This window comes from Scomber japonicus, chromosome 3 (assembly GCF_027409825.1).
Source record: "Scomber japonicus isolate fScoJap1 chromosome 3, fScoJap1.pri, whole genome shotgun sequence".
NCBI classification, from domain to species: domain Eukaryota; kingdom Metazoa; phylum Chordata; class Actinopteri; order Scombriformes; family Scombridae; genus Scomber; species Scomber japonicus.
This window is the reverse complement of record NC_070580.1, coordinates 4,076,461-4,098,486: the sequence shown is the minus strand read 5'-3', so window position 1 is coordinate 4,098,486 and position 22,026 is coordinate 4,076,461. Positions and strand designations below refer to the sequence as shown.

The 22,026-nt window shown below is 38.7% G+C and overlaps 1 protein-coding gene across 1 annotated transcript in view; it reads right to left on the bottom strand.

The window, feature by feature from the left end:
- nfasca (neurofascin homolog (chicken) a) overlaps positions 1-22,026 on the bottom strand; it is a 55,499-nt gene that overhangs the window by 24,662 nt on the left and 8,811 nt on the right. Inside the window, exons 4-22 of the mRNA XM_053315076.1 lie at positions 20,697-20,867; positions 20,237-20,284; positions 14,988-15,099; positions 13,551-13,735; positions 12,631-12,760; positions 12,353-12,504; positions 11,714-11,825; positions 11,395-11,561; positions 9,904-10,051; positions 8,756-8,880; positions 7,089-7,133; positions 6,389-6,490; positions 4,998-5,195; positions 4,314-4,384; positions 3,802-4,024; positions 3,465-3,580; positions 3,056-3,266; positions 2,151-2,273; positions 1,828-2,001 (exon numbers count right to left, since the gene is read on the bottom strand). Of these exons, the coding sequence (XP_053171051.1) occupies positions 1,828-2,001; positions 2,151-2,273; positions 3,056-3,266; positions 3,465-3,580; positions 3,802-4,024; positions 4,314-4,384; positions 4,998-5,195; positions 6,389-6,490; positions 7,089-7,133; positions 8,756-8,880; positions 9,904-10,051; positions 11,395-11,561; positions 11,714-11,825; positions 12,353-12,504; positions 12,631-12,760; positions 13,551-13,735; positions 14,988-15,099; positions 20,237-20,284; positions 20,697-20,867 (2,613 nt within the window). The remainder of the gene's footprint in view (positions 1-1,827; positions 2,002-2,150; positions 2,274-3,055; positions 3,267-3,464; positions 3,581-3,801; positions 4,025-4,313; positions 4,385-4,997; positions 5,196-6,388; positions 6,491-7,088; positions 7,134-8,755; positions 8,881-9,903; positions 10,052-11,394; positions 11,562-11,713; positions 11,826-12,352; positions 12,505-12,630; positions 12,761-13,550; positions 13,736-14,987; positions 15,100-20,236; positions 20,285-20,696; positions 20,868-22,026) is intronic.

The following is a 22,026-nucleotide window of genomic DNA, read 5'->3' as shown; positions in this document are numbered from 1 at the left end:
TTTACTCTCTTACCTCTCTCTCTTGCTTGCGCGCACACACACACACACACACACACACACACGCTTGCACACACAGGTTCCATGGATTCACAAAACCAGACTCTCATAATGTACACCTGTTATCAGACCAACCCAGTTCCCATGCAGAGAAAAAGGGCTGGAAATTAGTGTGCTTGCATAACAGAGGACACAATGCAGCAGAGTGAAATGATAGGAACAGCTGAGCGTCCTGTGGGATGTTTGTGTAATTATTGGCAAATAGAATCCTAGACACACTGTGTGTATAGAAAAACTTCAGTGACTCCATTTATAAAACGGGTCACGAATCAACCTTTTGATCTCTTGGATTTTCTATTTCAAGAAAGTTTCAAGTCTGTGCAAGTTGATTTTTATAATGTACCGAAATTAGTTTCGGTTCACAAAGTCACTGTTGTTCTTTATTTTATTTTCACCAACAAATCCCATGAAAACACCAAAACCAACAATGTCTTGATGCGTCTCACACTACTTTTCTGATTTCCCAGCTCTCAACCTCAAGCCTTATATTTATTCCAAACAGGGCTGGGCAATAAATCAATATTATATCAATATTGTGATATTTTATATATTGTCTTAGATTTTGAATATGGTAATATGGTGATATGGAATAAGTGTCCTTTCCTGCTTTTAAAGGCTGCATTACAGTAAAAATTACATTTTCTGAACTTAACACACTGTTCTATTATCTGCCTTTATCCACTTACTCATTATTTCCACATTACTGATGATTACTTATCAAAAATATCATTTTTGAGATTTGTGAAAGCACCAATAGTCTAAAATAATAATAATAATATAGTGATATTTGATTCTAGCCATATCACCCAGTCCTAAGTCCAAATATAAAGTTTCATTTTTAAAAAGCCTAATTACTTTCCTAAACCAGTTGGGAACTGTGGGTTTTTGCAAACATTACTCCAACAGGTGGAAATAGTGCATTTGTTGGGGACTATTTTCATCTGCGGATTAATACACATTTGGTACTTTAGTGAGTATTTCTGACAGCAAGACTGATAGATAAACTACAGTGTGTCACCATTCAACATTGTGACTCACTGATGTGTTTATTTGTTTTTAGACCACAATAGAGGTCTACAATCATTTCCAGTGACTCATCCATACATTGTTGTGTTTATTTTACAATAAGGCCATTATCAGTCTCATATATCAGTCTATATCTGCTTTACATTGTGATAAAAGGAATACAAAGATCCTAGTGTGCTTCTCTCCAGCTGTGTTCATTCAACATTCATTGTTGGTTTCATTTTTTCCTGGGATTTAATGACTAAAAATATAGAATGCTACAAACATTATCAATATGTACAGTATACATAACTGATCCATACAGTGATACAGAAGAGACAGGATATAATTTAAGCCCTGTATAAGGTGTTAGCACATACCTATTCATATGTGCAATGAGTATTATAACTCAAACTCTCAGCTCATTTGAGACCAAACCTAATCAATGAAACTAATACAAAGTGAATCTAGTGAGCACTTACCTCACTACAAGCATATAATGGCATATTATTACACAACTACATATTACACTCATAGTGATATACTGATCAGTAGAAGTGATTTATCTGCTGTGCTTCACTTCAAGTTGATAACTACACATTCATTGGCAGAGAATCAATGTGACACTGCCTAGTTGGTTGATAATAATCATCACTCTGTGTAAATAGAAAGTTTAGTGTTTGCAGTTTCAGAGGCATTCCCATTCTGTTGTAAACACTGAATATGAGATTTTGTTTTGTTTCTTTTTTTTTCAGAAGCACTCACCTTCATTGGTGAAATGTGGAGATTCCTCTGCAAAGACCTCCCCAGCTCCCACCTGGGTGAGCGCTGACAGAGAGAACTTGTAGCGGGTAGATCGGTCCGGCAGGCGGAGGCTGAAATCTGTCACGTTTGGAAGGAAAGTCTGCAGCTGGGGACGACCCGACCTGGAGCCATTGACTATACACACACACACACACACACACAGAGAGAGAGAGAGAGAGCCACAAGTACATTTACAAAAAAAGTGAAGGAAGAGACAGGTGCAGTGTTGGTTTAAACGTGGCCTGTTGGACTGTACTAGACAATATTGGGGAAGGAATTTTCACCTGTATGGTATTTGAGCTGGTATCCAATCAGAAGACCATTGGGCTCCAGAGGTTTGTCCCATTCTAGCTGGATCAAATCAAAAGTCCTCCGATTAATCCTGAAGAACCTGGGAGCATCCGGCACTACACACACACACACACACACACACACACACACAAAGACACACACATAAACAGAAGACATAAGAGTGGGGTCTACGATTTAGGAAAATGACAGAACGAAAAGTACCTTGTTCTATGCAAGCTAGCGTCATAATGAGTGAAAGCTGAGGCCTTATGATGCTCTACAAAAACATCTCCAGCTCTGCACACATTCATGCCAGTAGCTCCAAAAGAATCTCTTAACCCACACATACTGTTCATATTCTGACTCATAATTAGTCTCTATACCAATTCACATTCATAAATTCTCCATCAGTCATTATATATACTACATGTTTGATTAATCAATTAACTTCCATACACAGAAGTATAAAAAATCTGCATGAATGAAGTGGGATTAAAAGCATTTTAAAAAGTTGCATTTTGTTTCCAGTTTTGTATACTGTGGGTCACATTAAGAAAAGCCAGGCTAAAAGAAAATTTGTATGTGGTGTTTTTACAGCTCTTAAATGTAAAACAAATGGGTCTAATTTAACACTGAACAGAATGTAAGGGTTAAAATTCTACTTCTACATTTTGTTTGTAAATGTCCCATTATAAACCTATGTGTGATGTAATGGATACTTTTATATGTAGTGTATGATTAGTGCATTAGTTAGTAAAACTTCCATATAAAACTGCTATGCGCTTTTGTACCTAATCATCTTGTGGTCTGATGTGTTATGATTATCATCTTTTGAACAAAAGATGTGGCTTCATTACAATGTCAGTTTCTCCAGGATATAATACTTCAGTGTCCTCACCTCCCTCCTTGGTGGTGAATTCCACCATGTTGCTGGGTGGACCCTCGTAGCCGTTGTTGGCCACAACCATGAGCATCTTGTAGCGCGAGTAGGGTACCAGGTCAGTGACGATGCCAGACGGCTCGGCCATGGTGCTGTAGAAACCTTTGGTCTTGTTTTCCTTACTGAACACCAGACCCGGAACCAGACTGGACTCGCGCCAGTAGTACAGCTGGGAGGAAAAGGGAAGGAAGTAAAGAATGAAGGCAAGAACAAAGTTGATAAGTAAGAAGTGTAGAGAAGGGTGGAGAGATTCAACTAGATACATTAAAGAGATCAGACATTAAGAAGGGGAATGGAGGAAGAAAAAAATCTATTTTTAGACCAACTCTGCAGTCAGTTCTCATTACAAAAATGTAGCCAGTCTCACTCTGTACTCCTTGAACTCTCCCTGGATAGTGTTCATGTCCACAGGCTTCCAGTGGATGTTGGCTTTGATGTCGTCTACCTTTGACACCCGCAGGTCAGTGGGAGGGGCGGTGGGTTCTAAACACATGAAAAATAACACAGCATATGAAAAGAGTAAAAAAGGTTCAGTTCTGTTTATGCTAGAATAACAAATTCCCTCAAGAGGTTCTCTCTTTGCTTTACAGTAATTATATGACTAATACAATTATGTGTGCTTCCATAACAAAAAAATATCTACCAGCCTTCACCTAAAAATCAATGTTATTGACTTTCAAAATATCTACTGTGTATCTACTTACTGTCCTCTCCAGAGTATCCAGTGACCATATTAGACTCAGGTCCTGATCCAAACTCATTCCTGGCCTGGATTTTGATCTCATAAGGCACATAAGTGTCTGTGTTTTGGACGACGTGTTTGGACTCCATTGTGGTGACGTTACTCCACTCCTCCCCTGAATCCTTCCGTCTCCACCAAACATTATAGTGCAGGTTGGGGCCATTTCTCTCCAGATCAAGCAGGGGCTGAAGAAATAAAACAAAAAGCTCACTCATGGCTGATTCTTATGAGATACTGGTATGAATTCATATAAAATTAGACTACCACAAACATTAAATATGGGTTGAAGGGATATCGTTCATACCACCAATAAAATGTCAACTATTGCTACTACTTTCAGATTACATGATCTTATTTTCAAATGTCCATGATCACAATACAAACTTAACTCTTTGGTTTGGGTTAGGGTTTAGGGTTCACATTGAATGCAATAGGACACTTACAAGATATTTTCCTGCCTTGTACAAGTCTTACCTCCCAGCTGATCTCCATGTTGTCCTTCTTGGAGCCCCATCCTCGTAGACCTCTGGGAATGGCATCTGGGGCTTAATACAACATAACAAAAATTCACTTAGATTTAACATCAACTCCAACAAATGTCACGTCTGCACTGTACAGGTACAGATTTATGACCTGAAGCTTCTAGAAATGTCTTCTAGAATCTGTTAAATTTACCTCAGTTTACCTCAAATTGACCTTTTATGCAGCTGATACTCTGATCTATCTGAACTGTGACCCTGAACACAACTACCAGAGCAATGCCAACCTACCTAACTGTCACAAAAAATGCTGGTAAGATATTAATCATAGGCCGAGATAGTGCAAACAGCCACATTTCAAACAGTCTAGACAGCATAATCACATTTCATTAATCCTGGCTTCCCTTTAATGGCTACTTGTTCCATTTGTAATTGATTTTAAGATTTTATTGATTATTTTCAAAGCCCTAAGAGGCCTTGCCCCAAGCTATCTATCAGATCTCTTATTACTCTATGTCCTTTCCTGTTCACAGAGATCATCAGATACATCGCTTCCTCTTGTTGCAAAGTCCAGATTGATACATAAAGGTGATGGCGCCTTTGCGAGATATCTTCCAAACACATTGTCAATGTTTAAACACACACATAGTTTCAGGTGTGTGTGTGTGGTGTTTCTTACCAGCTCCACTGGTCTGGTATCGTGGTGAGGGTCGGCTGGGCTGACTCTGGCCCACTGTGTTGATGGCGATGACCCTGAACTGATAGTTGATGAAGGGAGCGAGCTGCAGGATGACAGAGTTGAGGTCCCCAGGGTAAGTGGACAGGTTCTGCCATCTGCCTGGCTCCCAGCGGTCCTCCTCAAACTGGACCAAGAACTCTGCAAAGACACCCAGCATGAGAAAAGGTAGACTTACTGTTCAAGCAGTGGAATGCTGGAGGTATATCTAGAGGTCCTGGAAGGGGTAAACAGGTGATGGACTACCAGCAGTGTAGCTTTATGTATTCTCATTTCATGTCATTTTATCCCTTCATCTCCTCTCCACTTGGTTTAATGACCTTATTGCACTAATTGTACAAACTTCCCTATAAATACAGATTAGAATTAGAATTTTATGACTAATCGGCCCCCAAGGGATATTTCTCAGATGGATTATTATTGTGTCCTATTAAAATGTACCTCATTTCTTACACTCATTTATTAATGTGTATTCTATTTCAATATTCCTACATTATCATTTCTTTTCTAACCTGAGACAAACTAGCTATCCTTTACTAAGAGGTGAATAAAAGCTGCACTGCTTCCACATACTTAAATATAGCTCAGTCTATGCTTGTAAAACAAATGTTTGAGAACGCTGACAATAAAATGCAATTCAGTCCTTCCAGGATGCCCAGGAGAGTTGACAGAGTGTATGACAAGTGTGTGTATGTGTGTGTATGTATGCACTGTGAGGACATTTCTGCATGTGAGGACATTTCTGCACTGTTAGGACATTTCTGCACTGTAAGGACATTTCTGCACTGTAAGGACATTTCTGCACTGTGAGGACATTTTTGCATTGTGAGGACATTTCTGCATTGTGAGGACATTTCTGCATTGTGAGGACATTTCTGCACTATGAGGACATTTCTGCACTGTGAGGACATTTCTGCATTGTGAGGACATTTTTGCATTGTGAGGACATTTCTGCACTATGAGGACATTTCTGCACTGTGAGGACATTTTTGCACTGTGAGGACATTTCTGCATTGTGAGGACATGTCTGCACTGTGAGGACATTTCTGCATTGTGAGGACATTTTGGCCAGTCAACTTCAAAGGTTCAGACTAGGTTTTAAAGTGAAGGTAAGATTTGGATTTAGGTTCAGTTTAGGGTAAGGTTTGGGTTTAGGCATCTAGCTGTTATAGTTAGGGTTAGGGAAAGTGGATAGACAATGCATTATGTCAATGAGTGTCCACACAAGGATATAAAGACAAACATTCTATGTGTGTGTGTGTGTGTGTGTGTGTGTGTGTGTGTGTGTGTGTGTGTGTGTGTGTGTGTGTGTGTGTGTGTGTGTGTGTACTGACCTGTGACGGGGCTCCTGTGGTCATTTCCAGGAATCCAGGTGAGGCGAACGCTGCGGGCTGCTGGGTCTGACAGATCCAGATCCATGGGAGCGTCTGGACGGTCTGCAGGCAAACAGGCAATCACCTGGCTTTAGACATGGCAAACATAGACTGACACACACATGCAAGGATAGGCATGCTGCGAAACAAGTCTCACTCACACCGCGCAATGCCATTTATTCTCATAATCAGTCCTTCAGTGTTAAGTTAAAATATACTCCTTGATTTAATTATAAGCTCCAGATCTTCTAGTTCACTATTGTTTTGAAACACAGCTCACAGTTGAGTTTTAAAATCGGTTTCACTTGTTTCAGGAAATTATAAATATATCTCAAAACTTTACCCCTAATAACTAATAACATGAACAACTTGGACTTATCATATCAAACTACCACATGCTAACAATATGGACAAAATCTTTCAGACTTAATATGAGATTGAATGACTTGACAGGATGGATCGCAGCGCATGCATAGAATAATCCATTCCGCCTTAAAAGCAGTCTCAGCTCTCAAACGCACACAGAGAAAGAAAAGATTTGGTACATAATAAAAAGAAATATCCATTATAAGAGTGTAAAATATGATGATATAACAAAGGCATAATGAGAGATAGAGATAGATAAAAATGGACAAAAAATTCCACCTGAGCTGTGTGTTACCTGGAGGCAAGGCACTAGAGACTGAGGGGTTGAGGGAGGCTTCCTCTGTGGGGCGGGGGTGAAGGACCAGGAGGTGGGTGTAAAGGTTAGAGTTTGCAAGTTAGTCTACTAGCCAATCAACAGCAAGGGAGCACAGTTATTATTGACAGGTGATCTAATGCACAGTACACATGTATATTAATATAAGTCAGTTTCACTGAGCTTCAGTTTGAGACACTGATGTTATTATCGTCACTGATGATTACATTTGAGCCCCAGGAATGAGCCACATTTTCCAAAAAAACAATAAGTTTAATAAGGACAATTCTCAACATGCATCATAATTCTTTTACCAGATCACAGATGGCAACAAGACAATTAGTCAGCTGTTAGAATTACTTAAAACACAGATGTACTATACAGCAGTGTTAATCACCTCCTTAAAAGATTATGGTCTTCAGGAAAATGATAGACAACAACTCCAAATTATGTTTCATTTTTTAAAAATACATTGGTTTATTCCTGTGAGCCAAATATAATCATCAATTCAAAAATTCTCAGATCCCATGAGATGCTCAAACTTCACATCAGCTTCACTTACAGCACATTCTACACAGCACTACAGTGTGTGACTCCGTCTGCTGCATGCAAACTGCTGAATCAGTGGGAGTTAAAGCTAAGCTAGGTGAGTATTTAGTCAGCTACAGCCACAATAAAACATGCATGATTTCCACTGTGAAGGCACTGAGCTGAAACACAGTACAGTGTCAAGAAAGAAATCTGAAGACATTTACAGTAAATATCTAACATCATCATCTAAATGAGAGAATATGCAGCCGTAACAGCAAAGAATAAAGTGGAAACAGTACAGTGTGTGTGTGTGTGTGTGTGTGTGTCAGAGAGGGAATGCAATGTTAATGTAATGCGTTTACTCATGTCATATAGGAGAACATATTTAAATGTACTTGAGTATTTCAATCTTGAGAGTTACTTTTCAAAAAGGGAACATTGTTATGGAAGCATATTTCATTCACTTTAAAAAATAAAAACGCTCTGTTTTTCTGAATTAACAAGATAATTTTCCTGTTTTCCTGTTTTTCAGAATAATTCTTCCTGTTTTTCTGAATTAAACAGGGAAAATTATTCTGAAAAACAGGAAAAATTATTATTCAGAAAAACAGAGCTTTGCTATTTCTTTCAAGTAAAAGCAATACACTTCCGTACATTCTAAATATGACTTCACTGACAGCTGTAGTTAGTAATTAATTTACAGGAGAAGGAATGAGTTTATATTGTGAGACATGATATATGATATATGACTTAGAATGTATAAGATAGACACTCTAACAGACACTTACTGTGACACTTATTGCTGTTAAGATATGATCATTTTTCTATAAACAGTACCAGTCAAAAGTTTACACACACTTTCTCATTTAAGTGAATGAGAGGGTCCTGCAAATCTACCTCTACATTTTATCTTCATTTCTTCATCTGATTCATTTGTAGAGATGGTGGATAAATAATGTACCTCTAGACTATTGTGCCTATGCATTCTTCTCAACAAATACTTATATTATTGAACTTTTAGTTCAAATACAACAACATATTTTCTTCAATAAGGTTTTGAATTGGACCTTTGCTTTAATAGAGTAACTGCTATAAGTCTGCTCTGTATGTGAGTCTACCTAACACAGTGAGGCGGGCTGACGCAGAGTCCTCGTCTATCTCAGATTTAACAGTGCAGGTGTACGTTCCCTCGTCGCCCTCGTTGACGTTGGGGATGGTCAGCGACTCCTCGTCCTTCTTGATCCTGGGAGACGGACACAGAGATAGAATATTATATCACATTTCAATCTGTTCAGCTGTATTTCTCTCGTTGAGAGCAGTTTGTAGTTGCTCATGTACTGATTTTGGATTTCTAAAATAATGCTAAATGGTAAATGGATTGTACTTATATAGCACTTTCCTGGTCTTTTTGACCTATTTGGCTATTTGCTACTATAACTGTTGTGATAGAGAGAACACACCAACTTCTTTGTATATTTGATATGGGTGACTATGTTGCCAGATTACACTGAAAGGATCTAATGGTCAGAATGTTTTATAATTTAATTGAAACCAATTTCAAAATTCATATATTAATCAATTAATCAATCAATGAAACTTTATTTATACAGCACCTTTCATACAGGCTAGTGTAGTTAAAAGTGCTTTACAATGAGTAATGATTGACAAGCTGATAATAAGACAGAACAAGTGACAACATAAAGAATAAAAACAAATTGAGACCAATGCACACAAGAGAAAATAAGAATGATAAAACATTTAATACAATAAGTTAATAAAAAAATAATTAAACAAGTATAATAAGAGAGAATAAAAGTAAGCATTAATTAAGAGTTAGACTAAAAAATAAAAAAGGTTAAAATAGATTAAAAAGACAAAACAAAAATGAAAATGAAAAAAATGAAATAAAAGAAATAAAGTTGAATAAAAGCTGGACTAAAACTAGGTAAAAAAAGAGATTAAAAGACAAGAGAAACAGACAAATAAAATTGATAAGATAAAAAGTATAGAATGATGATAGTAAAATAATGTAAAATAAGGTTGAAAAATATATATATATAAGGATAAATAATGTAAAACATCAAAACAAATGCAATGAAATAGAATATATGTACGATTATATTGATTCATTGATCGTTGAGGGTCAGATATTTTCCAGAAGAAACAATATAGCTGCAGCTGACAATTTTAATAATGATAACAAATTTTAAAAATATGTGGTAATGATGTTTTTGTTATTGAGGGGCCACTATAAAGGTGCCGTTACCTCCATCCCAGATAGAGAGGCTTGTCATCCTTCAACCAGGCCACAGTGATGGGGAGGCTGGGGTCAGACTTCACCTTACATTCAAAGCGAGCCACGGAGCCTCTGATGGTTGACCGGTGCTCGGGGACTCGGGTTATACGAGTGGGTTCTGAGGTAGAGTGAGGTTGAAGGGACACACAATACACACACACATGCAAACACACAAAACGGTGTGAACCAGTGCATCCAGGAACATCTGTGAAAGGTAGAAACTGTGTCTGATGATTGACCAGTCCTTTCCTTAAAAAAAAAAAGAAGCTCATTCACCTCAATACACACGTCACTTTAAGGCCACTTCAAATCTGTCAGTATGTTTTATAAACTGCAAAATACATCCATCTGTTCCAGACATTCAGTTTGTACCCAAAGCACCTACAATCTCTCTTTGTCTGTTGAAGCAAGAAAATACATACATCTTTTATCAGAATTTCCCATCACTGTATATAAGTATATTAGTTAGTTATATGAATATAGGAAGTTCATATAACCCCAAATAGCAAATACATTTTGTAGGAATCCATTGGATTAGAAAACAAATACTACAGATTGGCCATTATTTTGTTGGATGATATATTGTCTCAGAAATAATCATGATAAACGGTATTATTGTGATTTGAAGATAATTTCATACTACTGATATAATGATAATATTATAGCATCATAATACGGGGGGGGGGGCAGAGGCTTGGATTGGAGAGTGGGTGCTACACTTGTGTAAAACCACAGACTGTCATTATGGTTGTGGAGTTAATTACCTTTAATTCTTCTGCAGTCTCCACTCAGGACGTACACAGTGAGGAATGGAGGACACTACTAACTTAGCCAATGTAACATGAATAGTCTGCTAATGTGAAGTGTGGCAATATTGAGGTAAAAAGTCCATTTATAGACATGATGATGTTGATAATTATGTTATTGTACCATAAGTATATATTGTAATTATTGTGACAGGCCTAATTACAGAGCAAATTTGTAGTACATAAACATATTTTGTAGGGTTGGGAAATGTTTTGTACAGATAAGGATCTTTTGCACTTGACTCAAGAAAACTGCAATGAAAAATGAAGTTATGTCACTATCTTTACAGATGAGTTCACACACCTCCACCCTGAATGCTAGGCTAGGATGGATGTTTTTTGCAGTGTACATAGTCTGAATACAATTGTAGCTGTTTGAAAACAGAAGATGAGGCACTTGTAAAGTCTTCATGAAAGGCACCAGAGATTTACATTTAATCCAGTTGCGTGGGCTATTTGGCACAAAGAAAAGACATAGTTTCATGTTTCACATATTGCATGGAGTGCTAGATAAAACATAACAAATAACCTCATTGTTGTAGGGCATCCTATGAAAATTAAGAACTTTATTTGTGTCATCATTTCAAAGGATGAGATTGGATGCTGAGTGTTAACAGGATATATAATGCAAGTCTGATGTAATGTAATGTCTGACCTTTGACCTCCAGGCGGACCTGGTTTTCAGCCGTTCCCATGATGCTGTTGGCCACACAGGTGTAAGTGCCCTCGTCCTCTGCTCGGGCCCGTTTGATCTCCAGAGAGCCGTTGATGTAAACGCGGTACTGACCCCCATCCAGACCGCTGCCCTGTCCATTCTTAAACCTACACACATTAACAAAAAGACACAGATTATGTGCTATTCATTTAATCTAAAACAAGTATATTATTGTGAATTCACAGATGGAGATTTTTAGAGGTTGATGACAAACTAGTATTTTTGGATTTAATGAAAGAAAAAGACATCAGATGCTCACCAGCGTAACTCTGGCAGAGGGGAACCGAAGAAGGGACAGTCCAGGAAGGTTCTGTTGTTCTCTATGACTTTAATCAGCTGGTTTTTAGGGCCCAGCATCCTCGGAGCCATGTCTTCAGAGAGAGAAAGAGAGAGTCAGTTACACCTTTAACACTTCATTACTTACATCTGTAATGTGATGTCAATGTTTACAGAACATCAACATGTATCTGAAGTTTAATCAATCACTGATCGGTTTTGATGTGTTAGGGTTAAAAAATAAAGTACTTTAATTTTCTGTCTTATCCAGAATACTGATATCAGTTTGATTTGATGTGTCCAGTACAGAGATGGGTTCAAGATTTGTTTTTGGCGTAATTCTTTAATTCAGTGCAAATATGAATTGTAGTTCCTAGAAATTCTAACAAGGATGAAGATCAATCCTGTATGTAGTTTTTTAAATAATTGTTGTTGAATGGACCCAAGACATTAAACTGTAGTATATCTCACAGGTATCCATTCAACACAATCCTCCATCCTATCTTCACAGAGATTTTACAGCTACACCAACTGGTAAAGCTGAACAACACTTCCAGCCCATGTTAGTTACTGCTCCGTTCACATTTTGAAATGGCCCGTCCCCCTCCCTAAGGTGTCTCACCGAGGATGCTGACGAAGGCGTTGGCCAGCAAATAGCCGTGCTGGTTGGAGGCGTTGCACTGGTACACGGCGCTGCTTCCCACCTGCACCGAGCGGAAGATGATGGTGTCGCCCATCATCTGACGGCTCGGGTGGGGCACGGAGGCTGGAGTGGAGGGGAGGAGAGAGGATGGAGATGGGGAAACAAGACAAAAATGTATATGTCTGGACCTGATTCTCATATGTGGAAATGACTTTAGACTCAATGTTTATAATATAATTTATTATCTGTACTTACTGTTAATTGGATTGCCATTCATCAGCCACTGGATGTTAGGTTTAGGGTTGCCATTGGCCCGACACACAAGGCGCCCATTCTCATCCGGGGCTAGCACCAGATTTGTTGGTTTGTCCAGCCAATAAGGAGCCGCTGTGGAATAAACAGGAAGTCAGGTTAGCATGACGGATGGACACAAACACAGGCTGTGTTCGAAACCACATACTACATACTTCTATACTACATATTACATACTTCTATACTACATACTACATACTTCTATACTAAATACTTCCATCCTACACACTAAACGACCAGATAGTAAGCAGACTGTTTACACTGTAGTAAACTACATGGTAACCCACAATGCATTTCGTTCCTACCCGAGCTGAAATCAGCAGGCTGAAGCTGATTTCATTTTAGCTCTAACTCTGTAAATATACCACTTTATCCACATTTCTAACCTTTTTAGGAAGAAAGTCAAGTAGTCCTTTAGATCCACAATGTGACGCTAATTTGTAAAAATAACACCTGTTTAAAGTTTTGTTCCTGTGAATTCGGAGCCACTGAAGTTAGCCGTAGCGAGTAACACACTTCCTGTCATTTTCACAAAATAAAACACCCGTTACCTTTTATTATTAAGTAAACCACAATGATAGAATTGGTGCTTTTATTTTGAAAACAGGAAGCCAACATACCCTTGCTGTAGCTATCTGGAAACCACCGAAGTGGTGATATGTGACATTTGTATTTTGAGTTTTTTTCAGAAGTTACGTTGCATCTTGGGTAATTTGAGTGTGAGTAGTCAGCTCTTGATGCATACTCTGCATTTCTGGTGAATCTAGTACCATCAGAGTTAGTACGAGTAGTAGGAAAGTATGCGGTTTCGAACAGAGCCACAAAGTTGTATATTTCTAAAAAGAACCAACCGTAACCTCCTCACCTTTGACCTCAACAAAGATGGAATGGCGTATGCTGCCTAAATAATTGTTGGCCATGCATACATAAACCCCAGCATCCTCCTCTGACACGTTGATTATCTTCAGGGTTTTGTTGTAGTTCTCGAACTTCACCTTCCGTGCTGGCAGGTCTCCACCCTTCTTAAACCACTTGACGGCGGGTGTGGGACTGCAGGGGAAGACGAGGACACAGAGAGAGAGAGAGGAGACACATGAGACTCAAGTGCGTTTGGAATAAATGTGAAGCACATTTTTTGCCTTTTGGCTCTACTTTAGGCAGAGATGTATAGTAACGAAGTAGAACTACTTCACTACTCTACTTAAGTACTAAAATGCTGTACTGTATCTGTACTCTACTGGAGTATTATTTTTTTCTCCTACTTCCACTTTTACTTCAGTACATATTTTCGATGAGTTTAGTACTTTTACTCCGATACATTTTTTATGTGCTGCATCGTTACTCGTTATTAAACATGTTACAAATCATTCCAAACCCACAGTCACTCTAGGTTCTAGTCTACCGTCCCGTTCAGAGTTTATGGTTGCTATAACAACCGTTGCATCCAATTTTACTGTGGCGGGAACAAGATCTACATGACGTAATGTGTGCAAAGGGTGAGAAGACCGCTCGTTCTGCTCCCTGCTCAGCCTCTTTTGCTCTGCTGCCTGCCTGCGTCGAGAGTAAGTGCTTTGAACCAGAGATGGAAGAACCAGAAACAACACCTTCAATTTCGAGTGATCGTGGTGGTGGCGGTGAGGAAGAAGACCACCCCTGGCCCTACTTACAGTACAGTCCATGTTTTCATTTGCCGGAGTGAAAGATTAATAATAATAATTATTAATAACTATTAATATTTAATAACTACATTACACAATACTTTTACTTTTACTTTCAGTACTTGAGTAGTAATTTTAAAAATAAACTACTTGCAATACTTAAGTACAAAACATGTTTAATACTTTAGTAATTCCACTTAAGTACGGTGCTTAAAGAGCACTTCTACTTCTACTCAAGTCACTTTTTTGATAGAGTACTTGTACTTCTACTCAAGTCTGGATCGCTAGTACTTTATACATGTCTGACTTTAGGAAGGAGAAAGAGCAGATGCCATTTGAAGATGAGCAATCCTCTATAGCTATGCTCTGATTCTCCAGACTCCATGCGGCCTAAATCATGACCACTTCAGAAATCAATTTATATCCCTGAATAATCTGTTCAAAACTTCACTTTCATATCCCATTTCATTTGAGGCTGAATATGCTTGAACTGCCTTTTTACTTTTTTCAAATAGCAGCAGTAAAACTTTTGAAATGCTTTGAAAATACTACGATTAATTTTTAATCTTATCGTGTGTGTGTGTGTGTGTGTGTGTGTGTGTGTGTGTGCATGTGTGTGTGTGTGTGTGTGCGTGTGAGCTCACAGTCCAGCAGCGATACACTCCAGCAGCAGCTGCTCATCTCGTAGCACCATTTTGGAACTCTCGCTCCCCGTCGGTGAGAGGAAGGTCGGTGTGGACTCGGCTACTCTGCGGCCTGCAGACGAACAGGAAGTAGTCAACACACACCACACCGCAGAAACACATCCACAATCAAATTCGAGAGCACTGCACTTTACTTTTGTTGCGTAACTCACTTTCTACTAAGAGCTAAACATCCTCCTTTGTATTCTCTGCCACATAAATCTAACACTATTATTCTGATGGTTTCCTCGTAGCGTGGCTGTGTTCCATCTCTGCCAGGCTTTGGCTCTCTCTGCAGACTGTTGTGAGGCCAAAGCGGCCTGTAAACAGGTCTTAAACCCTCTGGCTTCTCTCAGAGGAAGACATTAAGAGATGCAGAAACAACACACTGGGTCATTGATCTTGCTTTATGTTTGCCAAGGGAGCAGAGATGGCAAAGATTGCCATTAAAAGCTTAAAATAAAACAGCTGATAAAACTTGCCCAGTATTTCTGCTGTGATGAGATTAGTGTAGAATCAAACTGAAGTATATTTAAGGTCACATACTTGATGCATTAGCGTTCAGCCCCATGTTAAACCTTCCCACAGGGCTTGCCTAATGCATTAAGTCACAGTCCAATCATGTAACTGGCTGCCTTGGCAAAATTAAAGCCTTTAGAACAAAACCTTGGTGTTCTTTAGAGTTGGCTTTTTATATTCCACACACATTATACAGTGAGTAAAAGGAAGAAGGGGAGATCTATGAATAAACCTCACGCTAAATACATTGTTGCTATCATTTTAGAATCCTAGTTTAGCATTAATGTAGCTTCAGTTGGTGAGAACAAACCAAACTTTTAACCCACTTTGAACCCAAAAACTGACTGTAAGATAGTCAACAGTCAGTTGAGCTCAACAGGATTGGATGTGAGCAAACTGCTAAGTGTTGTCTTTGTTTGAACACTACAATGCCCACACCAAGCAAACACATGTAGCATTTTAAACAGGCATATAGCTGAGGGTGAATTCACTAAATATAGACAAAGAGTCAGTCATCTTATCTTAGAGTCAAATACTGTGTCATGAAGTTATATTTATTTCTACTTACAGCGACCAAGAAACTGCCAGTGAGGCTTAAAGTTCAAAGTGCTGTAAAATGTCAAATATATATATATGAATTCGAACCCTTTCAACTGACTCCTCAGCTGTTCTAAGTGTTTTAACTTAAACTATTGGTTCCATACAACATCTCACATGTAGTCAATTAACATTTCAACACTTTATAACTTGTAACTTTAACACAGTGGTCACCAACTCTGCTCCTGTAGAGCCTGATTCTGATAATTAACTCATTATCAAGCAGCTGAAGCTTGTCAAAGGGTTAGAGTGGGGAGATACCTATGCTGCGTCCGAAATCTACTCCCTATATAGTGCACTACATAGTGAGTATGCCATATTGTAGTGGGAATTATTATACCCTATATATAGTGGACTCAAAGTATCCCACAGTGCATCGTTAAAAGTAGTGTACAACCGATGGTCACTAACCAAGCAATATTTACCATCATGCATTGCGCTGACGTGTATAACGGCACCTGAGTAGTGTCCGAAAGTGCTTTTTTCTTCTGCAGATTAGCTCTCTCTATATAGTCCACTATGTTGGACTCCCTATGTAGTGCTTAGGGGAGTAGGAAATGAGAGTGATTTTACACCCCGAGAACATGCAGGACAGTTGGAGTTGGAGATCACTGCCTTAACAGTATGTGCATCTTGGTTGTAAATTTGAAGTGGGGAGTGGGTATGTAAACTGTGATGGATGTTTCACACAGTTTGGGTAATAATTTGTCTTCATTTCCTCTTCAAAATAAGGTTGGAGACTTATCCTCACCTCTATAATCATCTCACTACTTGTGTTTAGTAATGTTGCTGCAACTTGAAATATTAATACTTTCGTCAACACTATGTTCTCATATTTAAATGAAGCAATGCTCTAACCTACATATGTTTTGTTGTTGTAATAAAGATGTAAGTCTTATTTTGAATGACCACATACAATCATCCGTGACTGTCCATCAACCTGAGCATCATCTACATCCAGCCAAATAATCTTATCAAAAATGCCTGAATGACCCTAACTAGTTTTTTAATCTTTAATCTTATAAAGACTAATTTCTCTTTGAGTCCCAGACTGCACATTTCCAGTCTGATCCAAGCCCAACACAATTGCTGTTAACACAGAGGATTTAATATCCAGTCAGCAGAGAGTTCCAGCCTGTAGGGAAGTGTGTGGGTTTAAATTAGCATTAGCCTTTCTTTTGTGATGTAGATCTGTATGGGATTAAAGCATCTGTTAGCTGTTAGCTTCTCCAGTGGCCGGTGAACACACACAGGAGAGGGTTGTGGAGGCTCTGTTATTGTTAATAACACTGAGAGGAGAAGAACGATTACAAGAATACAAAAAAATACATGAAGAAAGCATTGAGGGGTTAGCAGTAACTGATGCCAAAGCTCTTATGTACACAGCTGACATAGTAAATAGGTGGTGACCCTGGACAGATCCTGCTGGTGATGCTGGCAGGTCTTCCCAGGATGCACTGCAGCGTTAGACCCCATCCCACCCTCAAAATACAAAACAAAAAAAACCCGGCAGAGTTGTGCGTTTTTCTGCTTTCCCATGTGTGTTCATTGAAGATTAGCGGTGAAGTAACGAGTGTTTGCGTGTGAGCATCTGAACAGCTGTTCCTATCACTCCCCCCACACTTACACAGAGATGTGTTGGAGAGCAGGAGTGAGGGACTGAAACCTTATTTCCATACATGTATGACTATTAATGACCGCAGCATGAATCCAGACTGAATATTCATCATGTGACCTAATCCCTCCTCTCTGCTGGAGCCTCTGCCCCGTCTTCTGTCCCTCTGGGCCTGGGAGCCGCCAGCCTTGCTCCGTCACTAGGAGCATCTTCTCCCATGGGGATGTATTCCATCCATCCACCCCAGAGCTTCATTGCCCCCCCCCCCCCCCTCCTCATTTAGCTCATGCCAATAGCACAGCACATATGCTACCACTTTGGCTGATCTGTTCCCTCCAGCTATGGGCTTATTCAATAGCTGTACAACTTATGAATACACACATTCAATTCTCTATGTGCAATATACTTGAATTAAGGATAATTTCTGTCTTAATTACTGCATGTTTATTCATCACGTGTTATTTCAATTTAACATTGATTGAAAGGCGGAATAAACTAATTATAGAGTAAATGAGATGGATACCTTTCTACTGTGTGGGTGTATGATCGTTACAGTGAGAAGTGCTGCTTGTCTTTTAGTCACATGTGGTCAGTCAGTCAACCTGTGTGATCTTGGATATGATGCAGTTGGATTTATCCTTGTTTAATGAATAGCTGATTAACACCACACATTTGATTCTGTTGCTACTGTTGCCTGGTATGTTATCAGAAGTTTCAGCTGTCATCTGCCAAGACAGTGTTTATGCTGTAAAACTTGTGAAAACTGATTGTTCACTGATTTTAGTAGATACTGTAGTTTAAAGTCCTCATCTAGTCAGAAATATATTCTTCTTCTTGTTCCTTCAGTTGGATTTGGTTTCTTTGTGCTAAATGATGCATAATTTCATAAGTATTTGCTGAAGAAGCTGGGTTTTTTCTGTGCTCACCTTCAATCTCAGTTTAAGATGTGAATTAGAGCCAATCCTGATCCAGTATTCATCTTCCAATCCAAACAATTTAAAGTAGGAGACATCTTGTGTCCAGCAGTTAAACTTTAAAAATGAAAAAATATTTTCATATTCATAGATTCAGGCGTCTTTAATGAGGGAGAAGGAGGAGATTTAATTTGAAGAATTTTAATGAGATCATTTCACTTTTAAATGAAAGAATAGAGTCTAGACCAACAAGTCCAAACTACTCCATAAAGGAGCACACCAGGCTTGACTCATTTAATCATCTGATCTTAGTCTTCAGATAGTTTGATTGGTTGGAACAAAAACCCACAGACACATGACCCTTTATGGAATAGTTTGGACATGACCTGATCTATATGTTAAGTGCCTTGAAATCATTTTTGTTGTGATTTGACGCTATATAAATAAAGATTGATTGATTAAAAGTGTTTTCTTCTCCTTCCTTCCTCCCCCTCTTCTTTTCCTTCCTTCCTTCCATCTACCCTTCTTCCCTTCCTTCCTTCCATCTTTCCATCCTGTCTTCTTTTCCTTCCTTCCTTTCATCTTTCCATCTTGTCTTCTTTTCTTTCTTTCTTTCTTTCCTTCCTTCCTTCCTTCCATCCTGTATTATTTTCCTTCTCCTTCTTTTCTTTCCTTCCATCCTTCCTTCCTTTTAGTGATCTGGCCCACATGAGATCAAATTGGTCTGTATGTGGCCCTTGAATGAAAATGAGTTTGACCCCCCTCGCATAAAGGTTCCCAATTCTGTGTTGGACTTTTGTAGCCAACTTCATTCCAACTTATTATCACAGGTTTTACATGTTTTTTGGAAATCATGGTCAACAGGCCTCAGTTATATGAAAATATACCTCATTTTTGAGTTGTCACCTACTGTCCTCCCAAGTTGCTGATGTTATCAGTAATAATAAACTTTCAGTAGTGAAGTGACAGTAAGAAACACTGTTCTTCAAGGAGCAGTGTGGTTTCACTTATTTTAGTTTTAAATGTGCTGATATGGTTGTCATAAAACAAACACTGATCATTCTAAACTCAGTCAGACATTTAGTGTATTAATCCCAGAGTTAGATTATCGTGCAAGTTTAATTATTATGTGTAAGAAGCAGCAATACAAGCACTTGTCAAGTGTCATGTGGCAGGATCTCATCTTGTCTGTTCCTTGTTGGATCTGATGATAGATTATTCTTTATCTTTTTAATGACCTGAATGCAGTATACAGCCAGACAAGAGTCAAATTCAAGAGTTTATACTGAATCCATATAGATTTTGTGTCTTTTTATTTCTCAAAAAGGGTCCATTTTAAAAATCTTTATATCAAAAACTTCAATCCAAAAAGTCTATGTGACCATAAAAGAAGCACAACGACCCATGTTTACTTTTCCACATGAACATCTACATGTGCAGGAACAGTTAGAGGGTTACATTTGTATCTAAGGTCAGTCTGAGCCAGCAGATTAGTGTGCGAGCCTCGTTACTATCGGACAGTACGTGGACAGGAAGCTGAGCTGTCGGGACAGGAAGTGACTCACCACCGTAGGGGTCAGAGACATTGTAAGATGAGTCATTAAACTGCTCCTCTGAAAACACAGGCACACACACAGTGGAACATCAGTCCACACACACACACACACACATAAACACACTCACAGAACCTAAGGGGACACAGTGGTGCTGAACACTGAACAAAGATGTCACATTATGTCAATCCAAATTTCCATTTTCTTCTCTTGTCTTCAGAAACCTGAGGATGTGTCATCAGATGTTAGGATTTCATGGCTCTCATGCCATGCCATGTCATCACCTCTAGGTGGAGATAGATATGTCATATTCCATTAAAACACACTCAGCAGACATAAAGAGAAGTCAGGGTTTAAACACTATTACATCAGTGGCTCCTATTGAAATAGTGACTATTAATATTCATAAATGTGTATGTGTGTGTGTGTGTGTGTGTGTGTGTGTGTGTGTGTGTGTATGCCGTCTACTCACTTGTCTGAACTTTGAGTGTGAAGGGGTTCTTCTGCTGGATGGTGTGTGTGAAGAGGAAGCGAGCGTTGCAGCTGTAGTCAGTGTGGGCGTCTTGGGCCAAAACGTTGGAGAAGTAGAGGTCTCCATTCAGACCCATAGATACTCTCTTATCTTGAGGGATTGGGGCCATAGCTGGAAGAATGAGGAGGAAAGAAGGACAGAGATAGAGGAAGTCAAACTAAAAGGTTCGGTCATTGAATGAACATTTAACCGATTCCTGAAACTTGTTAAAATAGATGTGATAGTAGTTTAACCACTAACATGTTAACAGGTACATCTAGCTGGCTTTCAACACAGCTGGATTCAACAGTCCAAGTTTGGAATCTGCAATCTGCATATTTGGATTCAAGTTCTGAGCAGTGGCCAGGACAGATTCACAGTACTCACTGTTTCACTGATTGGAAACTGTGTCAGAAAGTTTCCCAAGTTTTAAGTCTTGCCTTTAGATCTAAAATGAATTGCAACTATTTTAAATTAAAAAAAGACCTATATTAAGCATTTTTGCAACTTCATATTTGGTGAAATACAGAAATCCTGATAAACTTCTTCTGTATTGACCATCTTTTTTTTTTTAATCTTTTGTCTTTTGTGAGCCCTCTAACTTCATACTAAATGACCTGAATATACCACATGATCAATAAACAAGTCATCTACCCTACAACTAAAGTTTGTATTTTAGCTGTATATACACCGCGTTCCAAATTATGCAAATGATATTTTTCTCTGATTTTCCTAAATAGTCAATGAGAATGACAGTCAATATAATTTTCAAGTCATCAACCGTTAGAGTATAATTCGAATTTTATTGAACAAACGTCCCAATGATAACAGTATTTTTTTCTTTTTTTTTTGCCTTTAATGTTCAGGACAGTAGAGATAGACAGGAAACAGGAGGCAGAGAGAGGGGGAATGACACAGGATAAGACTGCTCGACGCGGGATTCGAACCGGGGCACCTGCAACGAGGACTATAGCCTCAACACATGGGGTGGGTACTCTACCCACTGAGCTATGTTCAACCCCAACAGTATTTTTTTCAAAAATAAAAAATAAAAATGTTCCAAATTATTATGCACAACACAGTTTCAAAACATTTTATAGGTTGTAAAGAACTGAAAATGGTCAGTTGTTGAATTTGCAGCATTAGGAGGTCATAATTACTGAAATCAAAATCTATTTCAATAAAAAAACCCATCTTAACAGGCCAAGTTACATGTTAACATAGGACCCCTTCTGTGAGATCACCTTCACAATTCTTGCATCCATTGAACTTGTGAGTTTCTGGACAGTTT